Below are 20,168 nucleotides of genomic sequence, written 5' to 3'. Positions count from 1 at the left end.
ATTTGGGTAAGTTATTATTTTATTTTGGCCCACTAAAATAAATACTTTCCCATATAAACTAACTGAACGTAACTAAGCATTACTTCTTCACTTGATACTGCTTCTGCTTTTGAAATGTTTACTAGGTATACTGTACTCTGAGATAGTGGGGAGATTTGCATTTTGAGGCAGAGGGTCAACATGGAAATAACGAACCAGTAGGCATGGGAGCCGTGGATTTCATCATTTTCCACCTGTAACTGTCAGCAGTCTCTCATGAGAATCATAACAAGAAGGCATCTGGTAATGATACATCTTTCTTTATGTAGCAACAAAGGAGAGAGCGTGAAGCTAGAAGGCAGCAAGAACGTGAACAGCGAAGGAGAGAACAAGAGGAGAAGAGGCGTCTAGAGGAACTGGAGAGAAGGCGTAAAGAAGAGGAAGAGAGGAGACGAGCAGAAGAAGAAAAGAGGAGAGTTGAAAGGGAACAGGTTAGTTCACAAACGAGGCTGCAGCCTATCCTGATAAGCTACATTGAGAAAAGCACACACATACACACAGGCATATTTGTTTAGGACTTTAGAGGTTTAAAAATGCTGCAGTGCATTTGGAAATTTATCAGTTAAGTGGATACTGTGTCCTAAAAAGCTTCTAAGTCATTATATTTTATAAGCCCTTTGAAACCTCAAGTCATCTCCACATGGTATGATACTAAAAGATACCTAGAGCATGGCTTAAATATTGTGAACTCCAAGAGTAATTTACTGTTACCAACTCTTAAGGACTTTCTTAGAAAGAAAGGTTAAAATATTTCTATATGTATTTCAATACACCTATATATGTGTGTGTATGTGTACATATTATATATAGTAGTAGTGTTCTTCATCTAGTCAAAACCAAGTAATAGCTGACCCTCCAGTGGATTTTCAGAGACTGTAAATCACATGAGAGGAGTTTGCCTTTCTTTCTTCTGTAGAGTTGCTGATGGATTCGAACCACTTGTGTTTGGGTTGGCACCACAGTTCCTTACTGCTAGACCTCCCTTATACAGCATTAGAAAATCTAATATTGTGATATTATGATGAGCCTAGAAGCCAAATTTTAATATATTTATAATGTTTTATTAGTGGTTCAAAGTTTTATTTAGAATTTTTTCCCCCTGAACTTTCTGTACAAAGGCAAAAAAACCGAGGCCTCCATTTGTATATAATAGTATAAATCCAATCACCAAGCTCTTCACTTTTTTATGTCCTTTGTCATGAACATTGAAGTTAAAAAAGAATATGTATGAATAGGGACTCATTTAAAGTATATTTGAAACTAATATTTAAAAATTTAAAAACCAGGAGTTTGATTCTGATGCTATAATAATAAGGGCTTGAGAATAATTTTTCTAGTTGTATGAATTTTTTTGTTAGGTGAAGGCAGAAAACAAATGAGAGTTCTGTTTCAAGTTATGATTTCCTTCTCCTTAGTGCAAAGAAGAACTGAGCATGGACTCTTGATTCCTTCTTAGAATAATGCATTTTTTATTAATGCAAATCATACTTAAGGCTGTTGTTAGGGCAGCTGTTTGTATAGCATCTCTCGAAAGTGGGAGATGGAAGGCTTACCCATTCAGTGCCATCCAGTGAGAACAGCTCATAGCTGCCCTTACAGTGGATTTTCTGACTGTAAATTATGCTAGAGGAGAGTTTCCATCTTTATCCTGAGCAGCCAGTGGTTTATTTGAATCCCCAGAGAAACACCACCTTTGTATTAGCTGCCCGGCCCCTTACAGACTCTGCCCCAGGGCTTGCTGAAGGCTCCCTAGGAGATGAAAGAAACTGTTACTCGATGGGACAGATTGTAATAATCTGAGTCACCTGATTTCCTAGTAGACAGAATATGCAGATAGCTTTCCATTATTTTGGAAGTACTTATAAGCTTTCATTGTGATGAAGTTGATGGTCCTCTTTTCATTGAAAACAACCACCACAGTATCCTCCCAAATATACACTGCCACATCCTGAAGACTTGGGGCCTACCCGCTCATTTGTGAGGCTTCCAAGTTTGATGTTGCCAGAAAGTAGCTTTTAGAATGTTGTCATACCAGGTATCTTCTGAATCAAAGAATAGAAGTCATGTTTATTTTTATTTTACTAGTATATATGTATGTGTGTGTGTTGTTGTTGTTGTTGTTGTTGTTGTTGTTGGGTACCATCGAGTTAGAACTGACCCATAGCTGACCCTCTAGCGGGTTTTCAGAGGCAGTTAATCACACAGGAGGAGATTGCCCAACCTTACCCTGTGGAGCAGCTGGTGGTTAGGTTTAGATTTTAAAATTTAGTTAACTGTGTTTAGTATAAATAGTAACTAGCAATTAGATGTTTGTTAATCAGATCCCTCTCTAATTAACAGTTAAAGTAGATTTCTCTTATATCCACTATTTACTCTTCCTTTAAAATCCACCTGTGTTCTAATAGAAATAATTTCAAATCCTTTATGTATATCGTTGAAGTGTATGTCTTCATTTAGTACTCTTCAGGTCTTACAGGCCAATTTGAAAGTCTTAGGAAAAATCCTTAGCAGTAGGTGTTTTTCCCTTCAAATCTTCATCACTAATGATTAAAGGCTAAGTACACTTGAGGCACATTTTGTACTTGGGGTTCCACTCAGGTGGTCCTTATGATTTCCTATTGGCTCAATTGATTTCTGGGTCGTTTCTGTGTGACAGGAGTATATCAGGCGTCAGCTGGAAGAGGAGCAGCGGCACTTGGAAATCCTTCAGCAGCAGCTGCTCCAGGAGCAGGCCATGCTACTGGTAACGCACCGCATCTGTCTTGTTTTCTTGTGTTAGCACCATGTGTGTCCGTCCCCACTCCCCCAAGTTGGACTGAGTAGTGGTCATCATCAGGCCATTTTGTTTGGTGATGTGGGCTCATAGCCTTGGATGGGTTATACTCCTTTGAGCAACTCAAGGGGTCATTTTTAATTGGGTGTGGGTCCCCCCCCATTAATGAATAATTGCTTACTTGATAGCTAGACAGAGGGTTTTTTTTATGTTGCCACTCTGAGAACAAGTTAGGATGCTAGGAGCTAAGATTCATTCAAGACACATGCCAAAAGCTAATTGGGTATACCAGTGGAGGATTTATTACCTAGTGTACTTTATGTATCTCTTGCCACTGAAAACAACATTTAATTGAATTCTCTTTTACCCTGTTCATTGATTATTATCCTTAGCAACACGCTGTCAGATTTTTCCACAGGTAATATGGTTTTCAAAGTCCCAGCCATTTTGCTTTATTAAAAAGCAAGGAGGGGTGGGAATATAACTTAAATAAATAAACGAACGAACAAAGTAATATGAGGACAAATAACAGAAGGCGGCGAGCTCTCCAGTGTCCCATAGATTTAGTGTTCTCCTCTCCCTCTCAAAGGAGTATCGATGGCGGGAGATGGAGGAGCACCGGCAGGCAGAGAGGCTCCAGAGGCAGTTGCAACAAGAACAAGCATATCTCCTGTCTCTACAGCATGACCACAGGAGGCCGCACCCGCAGCTGCCGCAGCCGCACGCCCTGACGCAGCCGCAGCCACCCCCGCAGCAGCAGGAGAGAAGCAAGCCCAGCTACCACGCACCCGAGCCCAAGCCCCATTACGAGCCCTCCGACAGAGCTCGAGAGGTAGCTGCCTTCCCCAGCCGCTTAGACTGCCATCCTGGGCCGGTTCTTCCCTGCAAAATGATAGTGTGACTCTTAGGAGAGGGATCCCGTCATTCTAGAGTGGGCTGTAGGGAGAGCTCCGCTGTCGGTCGGCTGGGATGTGAAAAGGCTCCTTTATGTGAGTGAGGTCTCGTGTCTAGGTAGGGTTTTGCCTATAAAAGGATCACCGTGGCTCAACCAGTCCCCGAGGAGTTTGAAACCAAGCCAGAGAACATTGGACAAAAATCACTCTTGGACATTATTTATTAAAGGAATGATCAACTGGATTTTAGTTAACACAGTTGAGGAGGATGGTATGGGCCTATAGCCCAGTGCACTGACTTCCCTACTATCATGACTACTCCTGTCATTTACATGGTGTGTCAGGCCTCCTCAGAATAACAGGGATATGGCGGAGCAGCTACTGCTCAGAAATACTAGGCAAATCCAAATAAACAAAAATATGAGGCCATTGTTGTTCGCTCAGCTCCCATGCCCAACAGTGCAGAGCTGCATCAAAGGGTTTCTTTGTGGGAACACATCCTTCTCCCAGAGTGGGTTTCAGTTGATGATAATTGGGTGCTTAGCCACTGCGCCACCAGGGCTTCGTACTAGGAAGAGTAAAACCTCAAAAACCTCACAACTGACTCATGGCTGACCCTCCATTATTTCCCAGGCTGTAAATCCTGTGGGGGGAGATTGCCCCCTCTTTCCCTGTGGGACCTGTGGACCACTGGAGAGGCTCAGCTCCCTCTGCTCTGTGCTTCTCAGGCTCCTCCACTTAAGACGAGAAGAGAGCAGATTCTGTTTGAGAACATATTGAGTCCTGGCCTGTAGGTGGCATCCTTTCACTGTGTCTAGCCCTCAGGGAATGAATTCTAGGAAAAAGTATTTTACTTGCTCTGCAATGATTTTTGGTACAATGAAATGTGTTGGATTTCTGATGGTAATCTCTCAATCTGTTGGTTCAGTCGAGTGTGACAGATTCATTTTCTTCCATTATATATACAATTGTATGTAATCACTGTCGAGCTAGGAGGAGATCTTAGAGGCTGTCTGTTTGGTTTTTATCTTTTCCAGTATTTTCTTTTTCCTGAATCAAATTGTTGTCCTGCTTTATCTGCCTCTAACCTCTCCCCCTGCCATCCTTTTCTTATAACTGAAGTTAAACAGAACAAAATTCCTCTTTTAAGTCCTTCCACTTCCAGACTTTGGTTTCTCTGCTTTTCCCCTACTAACAGTGAGTTATGTCTTCTAATTCTCTGATGCAGGTGGAAGATAGATTTAGGAAAACTAACCACAGCTCCCCTGAAGCCCAGTCTAAGCAGACAGGCAGAGTTTTGGAGCCACCAGTGCCTTCCAGATCAGAATCTTTTTCCAATGGCAACTCCGAGTCTGTACATCCTGCCCTGCAGAGACCAGCGGAGCCACAGGTAGCACCAGACAGTTCTGCTGTGGGTTAAGGAGAATTACGTGCAGCTCACCAGGCCGTGGACCTGCTTTGAAAGAGATTAGCTATAATCATTTCAGCCTCACTTAAAAAGGGGTGGAGAAAATAAAGTCTTTAGGGGTAAAAGAAATCCCACAAAGTTGGGGTTTTCTTGGTGGTGGGTTTTTTTGTTGTTGTTGTTGCTATTCTTTTCATTAAGAATATCTAGATTCTGTAGGCTTTTTTCCTCCAGTGTAAAATTTGTTGCCCAAATCAGATTGATTTTGTTAAATTGAAAAAAAAAACCAAACCCACAGCAAAAACTTTAATAAATACAAACTACATAAAAAACCTTTTTTTTCAACAGCCAAAAAAAAAACAAACCCACCCAAAAAACCCCCCCTTTTTTAAAAAAACTTCAATTTTAGGAAATATTATCAGTAAATGGTGAGAACCAGGTTTTGTATTTTAACAGGCTGTTTCTCCCACTCATTTTAAAGCAGAGTCATTCGCTTTGGCCGCCTGGCTTGTCCCCTGGCCAATTCCTTGAGTGTACTTCAGATTGCCTATAACTCCCCTAAAATCTTAAGCAGATTTTCCTGTTTGTCCAAATGTACACATTTGGACAATACAATTTTTAGAGTTAAAAGAGCTTTTTAGATTCGTAATAGGTTAAGATCTCAAAAAAGTTAACATCTGGTGTGTTAAGATTAGCTTATCATGATGAAATAAGATCGGGGTAAGGGCCATGGCACGTAGTGAGTCTGCGGCAGCATCCTGTATTGTCTCAGTGAAGGAGAGCTGTCAGGTGATAGGTTACATGATTAGAAGAAAACCCTCTGTTATGTGGAGAAGAAAGAAGACAACAACGAACATTATTGTTGTTAAGTGTAGTAGACGACTCATAGCCATAAACTTCTTAGAGATCTAGAAAGCATCAGTTCCTGCTCTCTTGAAAATAGTTAATTTTCAGACAACCTTTTCCTTTGCAGCTGTATCATCTAGAATATTAGGCATTCGTTCTCCACCTTGAATCATTTGTCACTGGTATTTGCGTATGCTATGGAACGAAGTTCATACTTCTGTAATAGAAGTTGCTGTAATGTCTGAGAAATTCAGATGAGAATTTGAAGGTGCTTTATAATAATGCTCCTGGTCTTAGAAAGGCATGAACCTGGGCCTAACAATGTAGAGGAGTTAAGAACCCATATTGAAGAAGGGGTTTGTAATGCCAATTCTTTTTTAAATGGGAACAAAAGCTTTTTTAGTCCAGAGCAGGGCTAGTTCGTCAGTAAACCAGGCAGCTCTACAGAGTAAAGAATGGAAGAAAAGCAAGAGGAAGTAAGAAAGACAGAGAAGGGAGAAGGTATGAGATAAATGGATTTAACTTGTTCTGTGGCACCTTGGTGCTCTTTCCCCGTCTAGACATGGATGAAGAGTCCAGCTGAAGTGAACCTTAAAATAAATGGAAGGTCTTTGTCTTTCTGACCACTAACAATTAGAAAGTAGAAGTTCTTGGATTTTATAATCAAAACTACTTAATAGAAATGATCTCACTTTTCTTCCTTCTATTCCAAAGTTGCTTTTGACAAAAATGATAATCATGGATATATTTTAAATGACTTCCTTTTCTCTCTGAAAGATAGTAAACATTTTAGAAGCCTAAAATCTTTTGAGTCTCCCCTGTGAAATATAGAACCCATCAACTCTGTAAATAGCTCTGAATCTTGGATTTAGAAAAATCGACCCAGTTGTAATTTGATAATTTTGTTTTCATTAAATACATTGATCTATTAGATAAGTAGCTAGAATTATATAAATGTATATATTATATACTAATTTAGAAATTATTTTCTCATGTTTAAAGCATTAATATAGACTTAATATGACAGACAGCTGTCATATTTCTTAAGTTGTCAAGTAAGTGGGAGGACCCTTGCAGCCATCATGTACGGGAATCCAGGGTATTTATTATTTCTTTTTAAAAATGAAGGAAAAAAGCACAAAACAAAACACATTTCTTTCTTTTTAAAAAGAATTACTATTTAAATGTATGGAAATAAAGATATTTTTAAGGTTTGGGAGAGGGAAGGAAATGTATTGGTGTATTTGAAAATGAAGATGTCTCTAAGTTGCTTTTACAGTCTGTCAAAATGCTAGGTATCTGTTTCGCTTGTTAAATGTTCTCTTGTTAAATTGGTCTGAAATCTTTAAACTGCCAGGTAATGTGAAGATGGATGAATGGATAGTTGCACGTTTGACATTGTCCTTCACCTTGTGTTTCCTTTGCCTCTTCCTGTCTCTCTGCTTTGATGTGTAGATGTGCATGTTACACGCCGTCTACCCTTTAGCACAGTAGGTCTGTTTGGCTATTTTTAAGCAATCTCCATGTTTACTGCTCCCTGTTTATATCTGTCTAAATATTAAAGAGTACATTACAGTACATGTCCATTTGTTCTTTCGCCATCCTGTGCTCCCCAGCCACTCCCCAGTTCTTCACTTAGACATGTGACTGTTTAACTGCTTGGCTTACCTAGTACTGTTTCACCCTAGTTTGCATTTTCCCTTTGCTAGTTCCTGCTTTGGATTTGGTGTTGACCAGAAAGCCAGTTTTATGCCTTGAATGTTTTGTGTTTTGTTTTCTTGTAAGGTACAGTGGTCCCACCTGGCATCTCTCAAGAACAATGTTTCCCCTGTCTCGAGATCCCATTCCTTCAGTGACCCTTCTCCTCCCAAATTTGCACACCACCATCTTCGCTCTCAGGACCCATGTCCACCTTCACGCAGTGAGGTGCTCAGTCAGAGTTCTGACTCTAAGTCGGAAGTACCTGACCCCACCCAAAAGGCTTGGTCTAGATCAGACAGTGACGAGGTGCCTCCAAGGGTAAGAAGCAGAAAGACAGACGTGGGCTGCTTTTTCCTTTATTATTTTTTTTTAAAAAAATGAAAGTTTGTGTTTTCATTAAGGCTGTGATGACTTCACCAGAATTAAAGGGGCAGTGACATTTCAAAGGAACTTTTTACGGTGGGGGAAAGATTTCCATAGTTAGACAGTTCGAGTCAGCCTGTGAACAGTTGGTTTTCTTGTTCTTGTCCACTGAACACTTAAACATAATGTAGCAAAATTATTTTGAGAGTGTACTTCCAGACCAAATTGAATCATAATTTACTTCAGCACGAGCCTCTAAATTTAGATGGAAGCAACAAATTATTTGCAGTACTTATATTTTAATAACACAATGCTTATAGAAAAGATCTTATAAGAAAAAAAATAACATATTTCCAAGGAAAAGGGTTTTTTTCCCTTTTAAAATTGAGTTTGTTTTTATTTACTGGTAAAATTAAACAGAAGGGCGCATGTTAGGTTTTTCCTCTCTACTTGGAATTGCTTCCTCTGAATATTTTCTTGCTTCCTGCCAGCCTTTGCCTCCTGCCGATGCATTTGTAGAGCATTGGTTTCTTTGAGCTTATTTTCCTGATTTCTCACATTATGTCAACAAAATGCTTTGTATGTCCCCTGCCACCAAACTTCAGTCTAAGCATTTTGATGCTCCAGAAGCTCAGAGAAGCTCTTTTGGCTTCTTAGATGCCTGCAATTAAATTTTTTCCTCCCATTCTATCTGAATGATGCAAAGGATCAGGGCTGGGAGTGGGTTGGTGATAGGAAGGCTGATAATTAGGACTGCTTTGAAAAAATCAGTTTTGATAAGGAAATAATTAAATTTTTTCCCTCCTCATACTTTCAATAATTTAATTGTTACACTTTCCATCTGAAGGTTCCTGTGAGAACAACATCCCGTTCCCCTGTTCTGTCCCGTCGCGATTCTCCCCTGCAGGGCAGTGGGCAACAGAGTGGCCAACCAGGTCAAAGAAACTCCACAAGGTAAACAAACAGTGGACAGTAAGAAGGAGTTGACTGAGTAGTTTACTGATACGCCGTCTGTTTTCACAGCAGATGAGATTCCTGAGCTAATCCATTCATTGTAAAAGAAAAAGTGTTACACTAACAGACATGACTGTGTCAAATAGATCTGTACAAAAAGAGAGTCTCCATTCATTTGGCATATTGGTAATATTAAAGTGAAAAAAATGCATCCCTATAAATGGAAGATAGAGAATCTGAGTACACTATCGACACGACCTCAGAAAACTTTGCGATACATAGAAGTCACAGATTACTAAAGGAGTCAGTAATTGACTGACAGTGTATTCTTAAGATACAAGATCATTTTTTTTTTACTATTGTAATGACATTAGGGGAATTCCACGTTAAATGCTATAATCGGGCTAGTTTTCTCCTACCTCCATTCAGAAACTTTGAAAGTCCATTATCAAACGTGTTTATCATTTGATTCTGTGTCTTAGGATAATGCAATACAATGCCTCTCTTTTTTTCTACTCAACAGCAGTATTGAGCCCAGGTTGCTGTGGGAGAGAGTGGAAAAGCTGGTACCCAGGCCTGGCAGTGGCAGCTCCTCGGGGTCCAGCAATTCGGGCTCCCAGCCCGGATCCCACCCTGGATCTCAGAGTGGCTCTGGAGAGCGCTTTAGAGTAAGATGTAAGATGGCTTTTTTTCCTTTCTTTTTCACATATTTTCCCTACACTGGCTTATAAGATCAGCATATTGAAAATATCTAATTATAGAAAAATGCCTGTGATTTGCATCCAGTTACAAGTCACAAAGCATTGTTTCACTGTGGATTGCTGATAACACTTATTGTTATGTACCATCTAACTGGAACCAACTCATGGGTCACCCTCTACGTATTTCAGACAGTAGGTCATACAGAAGTTGACCGTCTGTCCTTTGCCCAGGGAGCAGCTGGTGGATTTGACTCACTTGTCTTTAGAATGACAGCACAGCTCCTTACCACTGGACCACTAGAGATTCCTAATATCACTTATGTAATCATTTTTTTAATATAAAGAGCTGGCTTCATTTTGACTGAAGGATTACAAATCATTTTGGTTTTCTACACATTCATTCATAGATATTTTGTTTTATAAAATTAATTATAGCCAATTAATGGATTCATTATAGTGTCTGATCAACCTCTTATTGTAGATTGCCTTTGTCATCACCCAGCTTACTTACTTACCACTTTTCACTCCTTTTCTTTCCCCTCCTCTCCCTGGTTCCCATCCAGAATTGATTCCATTTGTGTGTATGCTTTTTCTTATGGTGACCTTGTACCATAAATGTCTTTTTGTGGTTGGCATATTACTCAGCAACATTTATTTTAGATTTATCCCTTTGTGCCATATTTTCCAATTTCTTAATCATTTCTTAGTGTTGTGTAAACTCCCTTGTATGAATGTGCCATTCTTCTGTTCATGGACACTTGGGTTGTTTCCAACTTCTTGCCATTGTTAATAATGCTGCAGTGGACATGGGTGTGTCTGTGTCACACCTTTTATTTTCTGGAGTTATATACATAATAGTAAGTATCCCTGGACCAAATCATATTTCTGTTCCCATCTTCTAAGGAAGTATAAACTGCTTTTATTCATAATGGTTGCACCATTTTACATTCCTTCCAAAATGCTGACTTTTGAGAGTTTGCAAGGACTTAGCATCGTGAGCACTTTACGTGCATTGTCCCATTTAATCCTTACAGTAACCCAAAGTGATGTGTCATCATTGTTACCAGGGAATGATATTTAATAAGATTGCATATCTTTTGTAAAGTAATAAGCTAAATAGCAGAGCTGAAATTTTACTTCTTTCAGACTCGAGGGTGTATATTTTCATCAATTTTCGTGATTTTAACAGTTGTTTAGTAGATTGAGAAATGCCCTCTATAATGTACTGTTTTGGGGCACATGATACAGAGTCTGTGATCAGGAAAGATTCTGAAAAAGGAATCCATGATCTGGATACCCACCCTTTTTCCCTCTACAGTTCAGACCTGTGAATAGAGACCCTTTCATGAAAAGAGTCTCTGGCAGACGTCAGGTGAGGAGTGAGGAGAAAGTCACCAGAGGGCGAAGTCATTTGGTTAGGACAGCTTTGCAGCATTTTGAATACATTGACTTACCTACTTTTCTTTTTCTCTTTTGGACCTACTGCAGCATCGTCCAAATCCGAGGGCTCTCCATCTCAGCGCCTTGAAAATGCAGCAAAAAAACCTGAAGATAAAAAGGAAGTTTTCAGACCTCTCAAACCTGCTGTAAGGATTATACAAAATCAATTTTACTTATCTCAGGCTTGAGTGAGCTCTCTCTGTCAAAAATACATAGTTGAGATGTCCGAAATTCTTTTTCTTGGCCCCCAAAATGGATTTAAAGATTTTTAGAAGGGAATGACCCAAATCTCAGGCTCGCTTGTGCCTTCCTAACTCAATTTATGTTCTGTCTAAAGCACCCAGTAGAATACCTTTCCCTTAAAGTTTCACCTATGCATTTTGTGTGCCGTCATCTTTATAGAGCAACAGAACTGTAAAGTAATGGACACTTTAAAAACATAAAAGAGAAAACATTTGTCTGCTTGCTTGACATTAACTTCTTACTCTCGATAAGTTGGGCATTTACAATACTGGCTTTTAAAATAATTGCTTTAAATTGCTGCCTTAGACTTTACGTGTTGCTTAAATGCTGCTTTTTGGTACCTGTGATGATAATTTTGACTACCTGACATATTTCCCCTTAATTCTTAGGATATTAGCGGGCCGTGTAACTGTGTGTATATTGTGGGATTTTTAAGCCTGTCCGAAATTTGATCTCCTACTTGTATTGATTTCTCTGCTTCTCCCTTCTCTTCTTGCTCCACGCTTCCTCACACTGTGCATTCTGCGTCAATGATGACTTCTTGGATTCAATGAACCCACTCCTGTACCGCAGGGTGAAGTGGTAAGCCACGTCTCTGGGGAATTCTGCATCAGCACAAAACTCTTAACTCTCTTTTAACCTTGGATTCAGTTTTTCTTTTCTGTCTTCCACTTGCTTTCCCTGTCTCCACGCTCACTCCTAGAGTTTAAAGCAAGAACTTAAAATCTTGAAACTCTTGCTTCAGCTCTTTTCAAATACAAAACTTGTTATGTGTATTTTTAAAATCACTAAATACGTCTTCTGAGTATCTTCTTTCAAAGTTCCAGCTGCAGTCCTGAATTAATAGCAAAACTAAAGGTGTCCAATATATCATTACTGTTATTTCAGAGGCTAAGGCTCAAAAAGGGAGAATATTATTTGTAATGTTGTTGTTAGGTGCCCTTGAGTCAAGTATGACTCATAACGACCCTATGAACAACAGATCTGATCCCTTTCTATCTTATGCCATCCTCACACTTCCTGACACATTAGAGCCCACTAAGGCAGCCACCATGCCAGTCCTCCTGGTCGAGGGTCTTCCTCTCCTTTGCCAACCATCCACATCACGTCCCTCTCCAAGAAATAGCCCCTCCTAGCAACATGTATTAATTTCATTGAGGTTCCAGATGAGTTGGGACTGCTATATATATATATATATATTTTTTTTTTTTTTAAGTTAATGGCCTGCTTTCAAAAAGTCATCTAAAATATGTTTCTCAAGTAGATGTACTTTGAGCTTTAAAACAAAAACATGAAGTATAATAATCTTGAAAACTTAAGTTTGGCTGATTGTCTGAGTCTTATAAATACCTAGTATAGTAGGGTTACATACATGGTACCCCTTTAGCGAGAACTTTTACTATAGACTTTATCCTTCTGGTGTCCTTAGTTATTGGAGGCAACTGTTGGAAGACAGAGATAGCACAGGCTACCTTCTCCTGCCCACAACCGTCAGCCACTTCATCACCAGCTTTTTAAATGAATGTGGCCATTTGTTCACAGTTGGTGAAATTTCTGAGATGGTATATTAAGACTATTTAATTAGAAGCTTACTTTGAGGAGAATTCCTGTAAAAACCTTTGTCATCTAGCCATTCAACTTTACAGCGAAGTCTAAGGCTCGGTCTGCCTACACTTACTGATTTAGAATGCCACCTTATTGTTGGGGGAGGGGGATAATGAAATCATCAGACTATCATTACCATTTTTGTTGTTGCTGCTGTGGGGTTTAAGCTACTTTCAACATCTGTCAAAAACTGTAAGAACTCCCCTTGATAAAGCCATTTTACAAAGCAGACGTCACGGCTATTTTTTTTTTTTTTCAATAAGTTACAATAAAGTCTTCTGATTCCTTTCTCTGTCCTTGTCCCATCTCTCTGTCTTTGCCTCATTGTCTCTTGTCTGCCCTGTGTGTTAGGACTTGACGGCACTGGCCAAAGAGCTTCGAGCAGTGGAGGATGTGCGACCACCTCACAAAGTGACCGATTACTCCTCCTCCAGTGAAGAATCGGGGACGACAGATGAAGAAGATGATGATGTTGAACAAGAAGGGGCTGATGAATCCACCTCAGGACCAGAGGACACCAGAGCAGCGTCAGTCCTGGGTGCACTTTAGAGAGGCTGAGGGTGTTTCTTCCTAGCCCTCTTTGTACTTAGAGCCAGTTTTTCCATGTTTACTAGTTGGTTATCATTGATTAAGCAGAAGATAGCTCTTGTGTTATGACCCCTACTCTTCTGTCAACTGTATGTATTCCTTCAGTCCCCCAAAAAGTCATTGTTGAATTTTAAATTTTAGGCCATGGTAAAAGGGCAAATTCATTTGGGTTTGACTACTTGAAGTGTTAATCAGCGACAGACTGAGATGACAGGACATTTTCTTACTAAAGGTGGAAAGCTAAGTCCTTGTTTTCCATGAGGAAATTTCAACCTATACCCTGTTCTCATCTTACTACTCAGAGAGCAAAAAATTCCCAGAATATCTTTGACCTGTAGGATTCTGGGGCCCATAACATTTGGATTTTTGTCTTTAATAGGTCATCTCTAAATTTGAGCAATGGTGAAACTGAGTCTGTGAAAACCATGATTGTGCATGATGATGTAGAAAGTGAACCCGCCATGACCCCATCCAAGGAAGGCACTCTCATCGTCCGCCAGGTACTTCTGTCTTCTCTGTTGTCAGAGGTTGAGCTTTTTCTGTAGTCATTAACCCACTCGCTCATTCACTCACTCATGCTGTTTCTACATCATTACCTGTTTCCATTTTAACAAGACCCTGAGGGTGTAGAACGTCCGGGGCTTAGAGAGGCAAGTGTGTGCTGCATGCCAACAAGTTAGCTCGCAGTCTTCCACCCCATGTTGCTGCACCTCTGCATGTTTGGCGGCAGCCCTCATTCAAGCACCACGCTGAGTCTCACAGTCTGTGTCTGAGCAGTTAGAAAAGCCACAGGGAGTCCTGAGACAGATTCACAGGGTGAGGATGCAAAACGGGAGTCCGTCCACAGCCAGGCAGCCCTGCTCATTCTGCAGAGGGCCTTTGACTCTGAAGGTCTCCAGTGCTGCACTGGGGAGCATCGAGTTAGGCAGCGAACATTCAGACACTGAGAATGAACGCTCTGGAGGTCTCTCTTGTCTACTTGATAGGGAACCACCAGTCTGGATTACTCAGTTTGTATTACTGAGTTTTACAAAACTCTATCCGTTTCTAGCTGATTTTTTTTTTAAGTGTTAATGCTGCTTATTTAAGTAGAACAGGGCATCAGTGTAGTATTTGGACTCTTCTCTAAAGTGTGTGTGTTTGGATGGAAAGTGAGAAGAACGTGGAAAAAGACCAAGATTCAAAGAACCAACAAGCGTACCCTTTTAGAGCTCTCAAGAGAAAGATTGGATAAAAAAATAATTGGGATGGTAATTTTGGTAGAGAAACTAGTATGGCAGAGAAACCACGTTAGCACGCACTGCTGAAATTGTTTGGGTTATGTAAGCATTTAACAAGGACGTGTGAGCAATCCAGGTGGATTTCCCCCTGGCTTTTCCTTGATAACCTAACAGAACTTGAAAGCCACACACCACTTTAAACCAGGTCAGTGATCAGTAGGGTCATAGGCCCTTTCAGCAGCACTTGAGCGAGACAAGTGTGCCTGTTTTTTCTGCAGAATACAGTTGACCAAAAGCGTGCCAGCCATCATGAGAGCAATGGCTTTGCGGGTCGCATTCACCTCTTGCCAGATCTCTTACAGCAAAGCCATTCCTCCTCCACTTCCTCCACCTCCTCCTCCCCATCCTCCAGCCAGCCGACACCCACCATGTCCCCACAGACACCCCAGGACAAGCTCACTACTAATGAGGTATGTCTCGCACCACAGCTGGCTGCTTTCCTAGGGTTAGAGCAGCACTGCCTAGTAGCTAGTTTGCAGCGGAGATCTTTCCAAACCCCTTCACCCCTTCCCTTCCCGCCCTGCTTTCTTCTGTCACCTCCCCTTCCCCATCAGCCCCCAAGTAACATATTTCAGATCCGCATACAAATCCCTTAACCTTAGATCAGTTTCCCTCCAAACTTGCCAGTTCACTATTTACTTTTCTCTAGATAAGTTTAGTTGCATGGCTTTCTGTATTCAGTTTCTTTTTAAGAAATAATTGCTATGTTCTCAGACCCATTATGTATTTGGCATGAAATTCTTGTCATTTTGTGAAATCTACCCTTTTTCCCCCATTATGTTTATTATTATTTATCCAACAAGTAAAGCACAGCAGAGCTGGCCTTATCTGGACCGATGTGTCCTGTACAGGGACCTCCTTGGTTCTAGCAGGCCTGGATTGGTTTTTTTATGTGGTGTAATTTTTTTGTTTGTTTTTTCTCCCCTCTTTTTTGCTGCTTTGAGGAGGGGGTGTTGGTTTGGTTATGCTTGTTTTTGCCATCCTTGTTAAAAGGATTTTTTTTCCTTGAAATTTACAATCACTCAGAAATTTAAGAGAAGGCCAAGTAGGAGGGGCTTGGGGAGGGAAACATAGAAAATTAGGATGTTTAGCAAAAAGTGCAAAGGTCTGTGAGTGCTTTTCCATTTAAAATTGTCAACAGAAGTCCTGTGTGCTTGTTTGAAGGCTGGACTGTGATGTGTGGCTTCAGTGCCAGCAGGTGAACTTGGCTCTTTGCAGCAGAGTTAGTCCCAAGTGTAGTTTTCTATCACCTTGAATATCTTGTTCTAAAACAAAGATATTCCATTTCATGGGAGGCTTTATTTAAATACATTTCCCCTAACAGTTGAGGGAGGTTGAAACCAACATGGAGCTTCAGACAGTGAAAACATTTAACAGCCCACCGGCTCCTGCGTTGGTTCGCTTGTTAGAGAGAATCCAAATAATCACTCCCTTTCAGGAGCTCCCAGACAGGGCTGACCTCACATTGGCCATCAACACCAGATTGGCCATCAGCATCAGATTGGCTGTCAGCTGGCTTGGCTCCTGACTCGTGGTTCTGGGAAGAGAAGCCTGCAAAGAGGCAGATGTGTCAGATGAGAGAGCACAGCCCTGAGGAACAGCGGGTGGGGCTCCAGGAAACAGGGAATCCAGGTGCCCATGGGGGTGGCAAGGGCAGCAACCAGAGCCACTTAATCCTTTTTTTCCTCCTGTGATAATCTCACCTACACTCACATTCCTCCTTATATTTATATTTTAAACTTTTGCTCCATTTTGCTTTAATGTACAGTATTTTACTGTAACCCCTTAACTCACTAAACTGGCAAGTTTATATTTTTCTGTTTGTTTTTGCTTTAATTGTCATTACATTTTCACTTAACAATTTGTTTCACTTTCTTTGTGTTTCTTAATTTTTCTTTTTTATCCCCTTTGGTCTTAAGTTACATTATTAACAAAAACACCAGTGTTCCTAAAAGGACAGAAGGATGGGTCCTATTTGGCCATTTGTACCTTTCACTGATGGACTCATGTAGGAGGCGGGTTTGTTGGCCATGCATCTAAAATAATGGCCTCCAGAACTTCTCTAGCTTTCCGGCAAAAAGTTAAATTGAAAATTAAGATTTGCCGGTCCTCCAAGAAACATTAATTTTATATATATATATAGTATTTATTTTAAGCTAGGAGAATGAACTGTAGATTATATTAATAGTTTACAGCATTTTCTTGTTTTGTGTGATGAATACATAGCTCAGAAAAGACATAGACTCTTTCAGTGATTCCAGGTTAAAAGACTTGCCCCTGGGGTATGGCACGCTCACAAGGAAGAGCCCCTAATGCATTTTGGGTAAATGATACAAAAGACAGTGGGCTGTGTAGTGGGAAGTAGTGGTAGTCTAGATGAGGATTGAAAATGTTTTTTTCTATATTCATCTTTTTAATGTCATTTGTATTAATAAAATTGAAATTTACATTGCAGACTCAGTCCGCTAGTAGCACACTCCAGAAACACAAATCTTCCTCCTCCTTTACACCTTTTATAGACCCCAGATTACTACAGATTTCTCCATCTAGTGGGACAACAGTGACTTCTGTGGGTAAGTAAAGGAGCAATGAGAAAGCAGCTGAAAAGCAGGACTCACTCACTTTGAGTTGTTCTTTAAAGTGGCTTAGGCATGGCACAGTGATTGTGGGCAGGCACAGACTTCGGGTACAGAAGCTGTTCCCATCACGCTTGAATTGCCTTATTTGCAATGAGCTGCATAGTCGATTTCCTTTTTCCATGTGCATTTCTTACCGATTTCTTTTCCTTAGCTGTATAGCATATAAATACTGGAGTAAAGTAGGGGAGGGAAGAATAGTGTTTGTGTGAGTAGGAAATGATTTCCAATGTGCTATGTTTTAGTGGGATTTTCCTGTGATGGAATGAGACCAGAAGCCATAAGGCAAGATCCTACCCGGAAAGGCTCAGTGGTCAATGTGAATCCCACCAACACTAGACCACAGAGCGACACCCCCGAAATTCGTAAATACAAGAAGAGATTTAACTCTGAGATTCTCTGCGCTGCATTATGGGGTAGGTATCATGCTATTATTCTCTGACCTGTTTAATTTTTGTTCTGAGCAACACAGATTTGCTGTTTTAAAGAAGTACTATTTTCAATAGCTGGTGGGACTTTTTGGAAGAGTCTTTAATGGATAAAATGGGAGGTTTTCTATATTGACCTTCTTCTTTGGGCTCATTATAATAAACTGTGGGGTCCAAGCATGTGTTGGCATGTGCTTCCACAGTCAGAGATTTCTTCATGTAAAGAAGAAAAGTAAAAAGATGAAACAGGTCTTTCTTTATTGGGACAATGACAACGATCACTAAAGTGATTTTCTCTAAAGGTTTCCTGGTTGAGGTTTTCCCCCTTGTTCTTTGTTGATTAGGCCTAATATTTAAATATGGTGGGGGATGCTGTGGTGGCCTAGTAATAGCAAATTATGCTGCCAACCCAAAGGAAGGTGGTTGGAATCCGCCAGCTGTTTTGCAGCCAAAGATAGGTCATCTCCTTCTCTGCAGTTCACAGCTTCTGAAAGTCTGCTGGAGGGTCTCTTAGGAGTCACTTCCGGCTTAATGGCACATAACAATATTTAAAAGTAGCTCTTAAAAGCAGTGTGTCACTTGTAGAAATCTACAGAAGAGAGGGAGCATTGCCTGGATAAAACTCTTTTGATACTTGTGATGTTTGAGTAGCATGTTTCAAATTTAAAACCATGACAAGCATTCCTTGGGAGTTTGCTGTGCTCAGAACCCTCTAGCATCTTGAATTTCATGACACGTCCTTCCATTTCCCTCACTTTCACTTATTTAATAGTTTTTTTGTTTAAATCACTGGACTGTTGCTGTGAGACACCTCAAATAGAAGCCCCCTAACTAACTTTTGTCTGTTCCTTTATCCATTTATCCACTTCAGTTTCTTTTCAAGGATTTGTTAAATTCTAACTCAGAGTTTTTCAAATCTACGCACTCTTATTTCTTTTCCATGGACATCATCCAGTTTAGGAGTTCATTATCACTTGCGGGTCACAGATACCCAGCTGTGGCCTACCTTGTATAATCTCCCACCCCCATCATATTATTTCTGTTTTCCATGAGGCCTCAGCTGTTCTTTGTGTCCTGCCAAATTTAAGTTTTGTTATCCTGGATTTTTGAGTTCTCAGTTTTATTTCCCAACTTTTTATTTTTGTACAGAAGCGCAATTGAATTTTTATTATTGTAACCTAAACATCACCCTGTGACATTTAAGTAAAATTCTATTTATTTACCCCATGGATTCTCTGGCTGTAATGTGAATTCTCTGATTGCTTAACTGACTTAAATACTGTGTTTACTGCCTCATTTGGAGACTGCTAATTTCACTGGGGTAGATTGAGACGACTGACACATCTGAATAAAAATTTTGTGAGAAAGCTAGAGACAGTAAGAGTATATGAGAGGAAAGGATGGGGAGGTGCTTTTTTATGTTGCCCACAGAGATGATATTTGGAGCAAGAAGAAGGAATACATACAGCCGTGGTGGGCTGTGACCAGGTGGATGAATAAAATGACAAGTAGAGTCACATAACAAAGGGAAAACTGGAGAATTATTAAATAGCATGGCAGAGATTCTGCATACAAGGACACCAGTTTAAAAGATGTGGTGGTCAGCGATTGTAAGAAACTGCAGAAATGAATGAGCGTGAAGGATCCAAAGCCCCCTGGGTTGCTGAGAGAAGAGGAAATTGCATTGCAAGGGATTTAGGCTGTGTGATCTACAGGGAGTTGAGCTGCTAACTTTGCCAGTTGGAATCTACCAGGCACTGCTTGGTAGAAAGATGGGAAGCCTCTCCTGTGGTTTACAGCCTCCACATTCCCGCTGGAGGGTCTGTAGTGAGTCCATTCCAGCGTGAAGGCAGTGAGTATTTTAGAGAAGAAAAAAGGAGGTACTGTCACGGTGGAATTTTTAAAGGAAAATTAGGGTTTTTTAAAAAACATCAACAACAAAACCCAAGATATTTCCAGATGCAGAAAGGATAGGATAGGTTTTATACCAACAAGAAATACATTCAGATGATAGGAAAAGTGAGAGGAAGGAGCTGGTAAACCAGAGCAGGTAAGGGATTGCCATGAGAGGAGGGACCTGGGATGGAATGGTTGAGGATACAGTTCAGGGTTAAAGGATAGTTAAGCATCCAGGCAACTCACTTAGGGTGTTCTTGGTCATCTTGAAATGGATTAGGCTGTGCAGGTCCTCTCTCGGGCTGTTAACAGCACAGTCATTAGTTTGAACCCATTGCTTGCTCCGTGGGAGAAAGCTGTAGCAGCCTGCTTCTGTA

The 20,168-nt window shown here is 40.5% G+C and overlaps 1 protein-coding gene across 1 annotated transcript in view; it reads left to right on the top strand.

Moving 5' to 3' along the window:
* The window catches only part of MAP4K4 (mitogen-activated protein kinase kinase kinase kinase 4), a 242,573-nt gene that overhangs the window by 207,559 nt on the left and 14,846 nt on the right, over nt 1-20,168 (top strand). The window contains exons 12-22 of the mRNA XM_006884550.1: nt 309-470; nt 2,696-2,782; nt 3,402-3,644; nt 4,934-5,095; nt 8,868-8,974; nt 9,501-9,649; nt 11,164-11,261; nt 13,315-13,490; nt 13,931-14,051; nt 17,287-17,404; nt 17,713-17,883. Of these exons, the coding sequence (XP_006884612.1) occupies nt 309-470; nt 2,696-2,782; nt 3,402-3,644; nt 4,934-5,095; nt 8,868-8,974; nt 9,501-9,649; nt 11,164-11,261; nt 13,315-13,490; nt 13,931-14,051; nt 17,287-17,404; nt 17,713-17,883 (1,594 nt within the window). The remainder of the gene's footprint in view (nt 1-308; nt 471-2,695; nt 2,783-3,401; nt 3,645-4,933; nt 5,096-8,867; nt 8,975-9,500; nt 9,650-11,163; nt 11,262-13,314; nt 13,491-13,930; nt 14,052-17,286; nt 17,405-17,712; nt 17,884-20,168) is intronic.

Source organism: Elephantulus edwardii, unplaced genomic scaffold, assembly GCF_000299155.1.
Source record: "Elephantulus edwardii isolate Elephantulus edwardi_28Jun2011 unplaced genomic scaffold, EleEdw1.0 scaffold00036, whole genome shotgun sequence".
NCBI classification, from domain to species: Eukaryota; Metazoa; Chordata; class Mammalia; order Macroscelidea; family Macroscelididae; genus Elephantulus; species Elephantulus edwardii.
The sequence above is the reverse complement of the archived record's forward strand: the minus strand, read 5'-3'. Positions and strand labels throughout refer to the sequence as shown.